The sequence below is a fragment of the Etheostoma spectabile genome, chromosome 4, assembly GCF_008692095.1.
Source record: "Etheostoma spectabile isolate EspeVRDwgs_2016 chromosome 4, UIUC_Espe_1.0, whole genome shotgun sequence".
Taxonomy (NCBI): Eukaryota; Metazoa; Chordata; class Actinopteri; order Perciformes; family Percidae; genus Etheostoma; species Etheostoma spectabile.
Genome location: NC_045736.1, coordinates 36,467,835 through 36,475,863, shown reverse-complemented (window position 1 = coordinate 36,475,863; position 8,029 = coordinate 36,467,835). Strand labels below are relative to the sequence as shown.

At 42.9% G+C, this 8,029-nt stretch overlaps 1 protein-coding gene across 1 annotated transcript in view; it reads right to left on the bottom strand.

Moving 5' to 3' along the window:
• Positions 1-8,029, bottom strand: part of ippk (inositol 1,3,4,5,6-pentakisphosphate 2-kinase) — a 21,609-nt gene that overhangs the window by 11,045 nt on the left and 2,535 nt on the right. The window contains exons 2-3 of the mRNA XM_032514628.1: positions 2,758-2,817; positions 1,790-1,885 (exon numbers count right to left, since the gene is read on the bottom strand). Of these exons, the coding sequence (XP_032370519.1) occupies positions 1,790-1,885; positions 2,758-2,817 (156 nt within the window). The remainder of the gene's footprint in view (positions 1-1,789; positions 1,886-2,757; positions 2,818-8,029) is intronic.

Here is an 8,029-nt window from a genome sequence, read left to right as displayed (position 1 = left end):
GTCAAAGAGTGCTGTTGCTAAGTAACAATGCACAGTAGAGATTACGTTACTGCTAAGGAATCTCCTACATTTACGGATTTTGCTGCTTCATAATACAAACATTCAAATACCAAAATAAAGGAAGGCTTTTATTGTGAAGAACTTATGGTAAAAGAACTGTTTGCAGCCGGAGCTTTCACCACGCATAGTTCCGTCAACTCCAGACCTTTGTCGAGTGGTGTTTGGCGCTAGTCCATGACGTGTAGTTGTAGGGTACAGACAAAACGTGTAGTTGTAGGGTACAGACAAAAGGAAAATTATCGGTAAAAATAAATGTTGCGACACATCCCCGTTAAGAGGCCCGCCACGGAGTCAGCGGTAGCTGTTGAGGGCAAAGTAAAGAAAAAAAGAAGGTACTTTCCGAACAAGCAGCGCATTGATGACAAAGGGAAAACGAAGGAATAGTTAGCATACCTTCCCTTACTGTCCAACCTACACGTCGTCACAAAATGCAAACACTTCGTATTGGTCAAGTGCACTGCCAGACAGCTGGGGGAGACGGGACCCCAGGAGCACAGTGCCAGACAGCTGGGGGAGACGGGACCCCAGGAGCACAGTGCCAGACAGCTGGGGGAGACGGGACCCCAGGAGCACAGTGCCAGACAGCTGGGGAAGACGGGACCCCAGGAGCACAGTGCCAGACAGCTGGGGGAGACGGGACCCCAGGAGCACAGTGCCAGACAGCTGGGGGAGACGGGACCCCAGGAGCACAGTGCCAGAGAGCTGGGGAAGACGGGACCCCAGGAGCACAGTGCCAGAGAGCTGGGGGAGACGGGACCCCAGGAGCACAGTGCCAGACAGCTGGGGGAGACGGGACCCCAGGAGCAGAGTGTGTACAAACATTTATGGTGCCCAGCAGATCATTCCTACTGACTTTAGTGATCACCTGATATTCCCTATAGCGCCACCATGTGGTTGACATTTCAGATAATTTGAGGATACCAGGGTGATTATCTTTGTATCCATCTACAATGAAGAATGTGTTTTTCATCCACACCTGTGTATCTTTTATTAAGTATGCCATAATGCTGTTTTGGGCTTGAGAAATCTGTTCAGGAGTGAAAATGTTTGGTAACCATGGTTTGCTGTAGATCATCATCAACTCTGAAGATGGTATAAGAAACCTTTCCCATCTCTTTACCTCTCAGCACAATGTATCCATTGCTGGTACTGACTTAAAACCTTGGAGCTAAAATATGTTTTAATAATAATTAAAATATGATAGTGCACTTTATAAATTTGAAATCTGGAAAAAAATGGCTGGTAAAAAATATAAGTGGCTGGTAGGCAAAAAATTTAATTTCCCACCCTGGTGATCATGCTACAGTGTTTTAAATGTAGGCACCATTTAAAAGGGGGAGACGGGAGTGTTTTTCATGTGCGGGGGGGGGGGTAAAATTGCCACAGGCTTCATGGTTACTGATCAGTGACCAAGACCTGCCTGTATTGCATTGTATTTGTCTGGGGTCTTCATTTTTCTCACGTCTTGTTTGTTTTAGCTTTAAGGAAAACTCGACATTAGCCGGTACTAGCATCTGAATCTCTGACTGCACTGTGAATAATGAAAGCACCATGTTTTCACCATAGATGTTTCCCTTTTTGACCATTGTGTTTCTAACAATTTTCTAGGCGTGCAATGTTAAACCAATGTGCAAGATAAAAAGTTAGATAAATACTAACGGATAAAACATAAGCTAAAAAAACAATATACTGGTTGACTGTTATCTGTGTGACCACAGCCGTGTCTTACCCCGCTGTGGATGAACTTCTCTCCCAGCAGGCTGCTCATCACGTTGGAGCTGAAGTCAACAATGTTCTGGATCTGCCTAAAGGCCTGCTCCACTGTCTGGAGGACAAACACAAAGACAGAAGGACAACTTAAAACCTGTTCTGTGACTTGACATCTGTTGAGAGGGCACTGAGTAATTTTGTCCTCTCCGAGGTACAAAGAGGATCACAAAGTCATCTCAGTTATCTGTTTACACTAAACCAAACACCAACATGTGATGATGGATAACCAGCCTCACAGAGCTGATGAACAATGACTCTGTTAGCGCCCTCTTAGCATTGTTCCAAGACCTCTCCCACCATCTATAACCCTTTCACCGATTCAAAAGTGTTTTGCTGTTGTGCTCATTGACAGATGTTTTCATGGTTAGACAAACAATCACCCGCTCAGGGCTCCGTACACCTGATTAAGAACTTATTTAATTTATTAGGCGTCATGTTCCTGCATAACTTAATAGCTACCAAGATACATCAAATGTAACAACATTTTTTGTGCAAAGTGGGCTCATGTAGGAATGGTGACTCCATTTGTCATCACAGCTGACAACAACTGCTCCTTGTGTATTTGGACACACGATCAGGCACACAGACACACTTTTCCCCACTCATCCTGTCCCTTTCTACCACAGATAGCGAGAGAGAGAGAGACGTGACCGATGCATAGATATACGTGCCCGATTTGAATGGCCAGGCGCACGATAAGGCACGTAATCTATGCTACACGACACTGTGGTCCTGCTGTAACTTTGAAAAGTGTCTGTCAAGATTAGAAGTTCACATTGCAAAAAATTTACTGTAATCAACAAGCACACATTAATTTAAAAATTTTCCACAACCCATGAGATCTGCATCAAGATGTTTTAACTGGGCAGTAATTTGGGACAGGCTCTGGCCTCAGAAAACACCTGACACAAACAGACTCATATTTACCTGTGGGGGATTTTCAGAGTCCTCGGCTGGGTACTTGAGTAGGCGCAGAACTCTTGAAAGCTGCAAGTACAAATGAAAAGCTCGGTTAGGATTGAAACACAGGACAGAATGTTAACTACTGAGCAGGGCACAATCCAGGAACATCTCCTGGGGCCAGTTGTTCCAAGATAAGGTGAACGAATTTTGGTTATCAGATTGGATCAAATCTTGAAAATGAGTTGCTCTAAAGGGAAAGAATCTGAAATCAGATTAGATCACGGAATCCAATCCTAGTTTTAATCTGGATCAAATCTTCAGTTTGTGTTGTTCAAAACTTGTTAGTAGGATTTGGATAACTTATCTAAAAAACAGGATTATCCTGATCTCAACGGGGGGGGGGTAGGAAGAAAATGTAGTAAAACTTTAAAATGTATGTTAAGTAATAGATTTATATCATTTAGTGTATATACTTTTATTTATATTTTGCACTTGACTTGTGTAACCGTTGCAACAGTGATAAAGTAGACGTAGGCTACCAGTTAAGCTTTTCAGTATAGTAAAGTAAAAATAAAAATGATCTTGTCCCCATTAAAATATCCCCCGAAAAGATTTCAATAACAAACAAAAATAATATATTCTATTTTTCTGTCATTCATCACTGTATATTCATTTCAAAGAAACTCATCAGAGATGAGCCTGTCAAAGATAATTTCTGGTCTCTCCTCAGATGAAGAACCCTGAACAATCTTTATTTTGTTAACTATTGGACTTTTAGCCTTTTCTTTTATTTAAAGACGTTTTTTTTAATTGTTTTTTATTTGTTGTAGCTCAGATGAGGGGTCATAACATAAAATTATGAATGGAAGTGGATGTTCATGTAATTTTTGTGTTTTGTTTCAACATAAGAAACCCTTCCAGTGACCCCATGCTGGCTCTTCTACCTGTTCTTCACCTGGCTGGTAGCCCACATTGGGATATGTTGTCCCATTTAGAGCACTGGTAATCCATATTTGGTCATCTTGAATACTGTATCTGGACAAGGGTGATCCAGTCCAATGTTGCTTTAAAAAAACGGCACAAAAGTAAGACGGATTACCTGATCCTAAATAGCAAAAAATGAGATTTCCAAATCCGGATCAGTTTGATCCAGATTAAATGTTTTGAACAACTGGCCCAAGAGATTCCTGAGATTGGTTAAATACTCATACAGTTTTCCCACAGTGCAACAGGACCGGCAAGTGTCTCTGATAGCCTACATAACTTTCACTATGTTAACTTTTTTACTATAATAAATCCTAACAGTGACTACTCCTCTCAGCACTTAGGTGTGTCTAAGTAAAGAGCCTCCATATACCTGAAAATATGATGACATAACAGGATTTTTTAGCAGTAGGTTTCTACATGTGGGTATGAACACGAGAAACTACATTGCTGAGTAAAATCAGGTTATGCAGGAAGCCGGCATGTTTATGTGCACTCTAGTAAACTGTTTTTTGTAAAATCCACATTCACATGCAGTAAGTCAGTAATCATATTATAAGACTTATTTTAAGTGTATTGGTGTCACACCTTTTTGGGCCGATACTGCAGTGAGAATTGTTCCTTAATGCTCAAATTTGTCACACCTGTCAAATGTTCAGTGGTGAAAACCAACTTAATTTCAGTTTAAGTCATGCGTTGAAATAAATTACTTTGAAAAAAAGGATGTATTTTATCATGTAATTATCCCTATTTATTTCCTGTTTCTCTTCTGTCAACAGTGATACTTCCCCTGTCTTGGGTGTTGGTCCTGCATCTGCTTATGTAAAGAAAAAGGTTACTAGCCCATTCTCCTCTAAAATGGTATTGGTCACAAACATTCCATTTATCGGTCGGTCTCTAATAATCAGTATAGCAATTTTGCTAAGAATATTTTTTTCAATATATATGACAACCTGCAGAGTCACAAACAAAACTATTCCCTTGTGCCTAGAGCACAATATGTTTTTGATACCAACGGCAATGTATCTGTTGCATCAAGGATCAAAAACTGCGTCTGTCTCTCTAAGCCGCCCTACCGTGTCCAGCGTTTCAGGGTCTTCTGCATCGGCCCTCTCTGAGTCCAGGCACCGTCATTGCAGCCGGGGAATAACTAACGCCAGTATAGACCCACTTTCATTTTTAAACTAACTAAAATAAAAGTACCCGTTGAAAATGGGCCAGTTTGGAACAGGCCGATCGCTTGGCCTGTGGTATTGCTGGTTGTTGAATTCTTCAAAACCAAATTGGATCCCAGAAGGACCCCAACCACTTCATATGCAACTCCACTGTCCTGCCTCCTACTGACTTACAGTGTAGGCTGTGTCTACATCAGAGGAAGCCGTTGTTCTTCTATATTTTCCTGACAGAACATGGCAGATTCAGCATTTAATCACAAAATATCAAAATGTGGAGGGGGGTCACATGATCGGCTCGACAGAGATGGCAGTTTAATGTATAGCTCCTGGCCCAACCTTGCCAAATGGTCGTGTTTTATGGTTCCAACTCCGATATTCAATCACACAGCGATACGGATGCCATTGCAGAGGCATTACTGGAGAAACAGAAAAGCTACCTCAAACCACATTTAACAGGTGGAGATTATCAATGGCAAAAAGCTAACTGCTATTCATGCCCAGCTACCATTTCTAACTGCAAGCCTTGGCCCTATCAGATCTAATGTGGACAATCTAAAAACTACCATGGAAAACAACTCAAGTATTCTTGATAGCCATGGCGCTGCTTTTAAGAGCTGGAGATGAAGCTAGCAGATATGGAGGACAGAAACTGAAGATGAAACATCCGCATCGTCGGGCTGAAAGAGGGGTTAGAAGGCTCTAATGCTATTCAATATATTTTGCCATCTCTGCCTAATTGGTTCTCAACATTGGCAGATGCTCAGATCAAGATTGTGATAGCCCAAAGAAGAACTCCTCTACTAATCGCATGCTGATTTTAAACATGCGTTGCTACACAGACAGGCGATCCTACAGGCAGCACGGAAATCTCTGCCCGGTGTCGAGGGCAGAAAGGTCCGCTTTTCCCTGGACTACAGCAACTTCACGGTCAAGTCGCGCCAAGCCTTCTATCAAACCATGGATTCAGCACGAGTCAAGGGTCTGGATTATTCCTGCTCTACCCGGCAACCCGGAAGACGTGGGGCGGCTACGCCCCGTCCTCTTGTTGCTGCGGAGACGGCCGGCGTCTCGGATTCCATCGCGTAAACATCATGGAAGAAGATCAGGATTAAAACCCCTCCCTAATGTCCATGGACTCATTTTGTCTTAACTTCTTGATGTGTCTTAGTTTTATTGCATCGTCATCTGATGATTGCAGAAACTGAATGAAATATCAGTCCTGTTTAGTATAGCTCACACTCCAGGTTAATTAGGCCACTGCTAGGTTAGAGTCTCCTTTCCAATGTGCTTGCTAGTTTGTGTTTTTTGTTTCCTGTTTTTGTTGACAAGAAAAGTGTTTACTTTAAAGTCAATTTAGTGGAATCAGTTGCTGTTCCAACCAGGTAACTATGGGCTGCGGTTTCTTTTTGCTGCCCCGTGTGTAATCTTGATCACAGACCTATTTTGAGTGTTAGCCTTCTGGCTAGGTTTCTCCCCCCCCCCCCAAGCCTTCCCTTGTGTGTCTGTTTTTGTTCTGTGTCTTACATGTTCTGTGTGTTGAGGGACTTTGGATGCACTATTGTTAGGATTTAACGAAGTAAAAGGCAGTAGCATGTTGCTTTTCCACATCTATTTTTAATTAAGAACGCTTTTTTTTGTTGATAATAGGTGATCTTACATTTTTAGTTTGGAACTTTGGTGTTCTGAATGCACCTCACAAGCGAGCCAGCACCCTAGCCTTACTTAAAATTCCCAGAATGCAGGGTTACTTGTGGTCCCTAGAGTCTCTAAAAGTAGAACGGGAGCCAGAGCGTTCAGCTATCAGGCTCCTCTCCTGTGGAACCAGGTTCCAGTTTGGGTTCAGGAGGCAGACAGCGTCCTCACGTGAGTAGGCTTAAGACTTTCCTTTTTGATAAAGCTTTTGGTTAGGACATAGAACCCGGCCCACCTGCTTCTCGTTATAGTTGTCAGATCTATCTATCATATAATCAATAATATACCCTACCCTAACCAGGGTTTGTCCCCCATCCCCCACTCTGACCTTATACCCCAACTGTTTCTCCCCCTACCCTAACCAGGGTTTGTATCCCATCCCCCACTTTGACCCTCCTGACTTCCTTTGACACACTGAGCTCCTCTATCTTTCCATTTATGTGCATCCATGTCCCAGAAATGCTTGTTGCTAACCTAGCTCTGGGGAGTCATTCCCCAGAGTCCTTTTGTCCGTTTTCCCCCAGCATGTTCCCTTGGATCAGAGAGGCTCCAAAATCATGGTAGCAGCTGTCGCCATGGTCCCGCTCCATGTTCTGTGATGCCATGTTCATCTTGCTACACTCTGCGGTGCCCAGCTACGTCCTGCTGTGCCTTGTAATGCCGCACAGCGTCCTGCTATGCCATGAACTACTACAAAGAACTGCTACAAACTACTATTTTTTTTTATTTCCACTCTTCATTCTAAACCCAACCGGTCGTCAGACACCGCCTACCAAGAGCCTGGGTCTGTCCCAGGTTTCTTCTTAAAAGGAAGTTTTTCCTCGCCACTGTCACACTGTTGCTTGCTCTGGAGGAAACTACTAGAACTGTTGGGTCCTTGTAAATTCTGGAGTGTGGTCTATACCTCCCATCTGTAAAGTGTCTCGAGATAACTCTGGTTATGAATTGATACTATAAATAAAATTGAATTGAACTTAAAAAGTGAAATGTTGACAACATTACAGGAGACGCATTTGCTACAGACTACTGGCCGTTTAGCCAACAGATTCTATCGTTCAGTAGCATCCTCCTCAGCAAGCTAAGAAGCAAAAGGAGTGGACATTATTGTCACGGAATCTTCTCAACATTGTTGATGTGGCAGAAGACAGTAAGACCCCGATGTCACTTCTCTCTCTTGACGCAATGAAAGCCTTAGATGGGCTTGAGTTGATTTGAGTTCATTTCTATGATCAGTTTTAGAGGTGATGGGTTTTGGTAACACTTTCATTGGTATGATTAAAACTATGTATTCTAAGCCCTCAGCCTGAGTCTTAACCGTCTGGTTAAGACTCGGGCTGAGCGCCTCCTCTTTGTTTCCAGTTTCTAGATCTTCCCACCAAGGCCGCCCCTTGAGATGTCTGGTCTAGGGTCTAGGGTGACCAGACGTCCTCGGATTTAGGGGACAG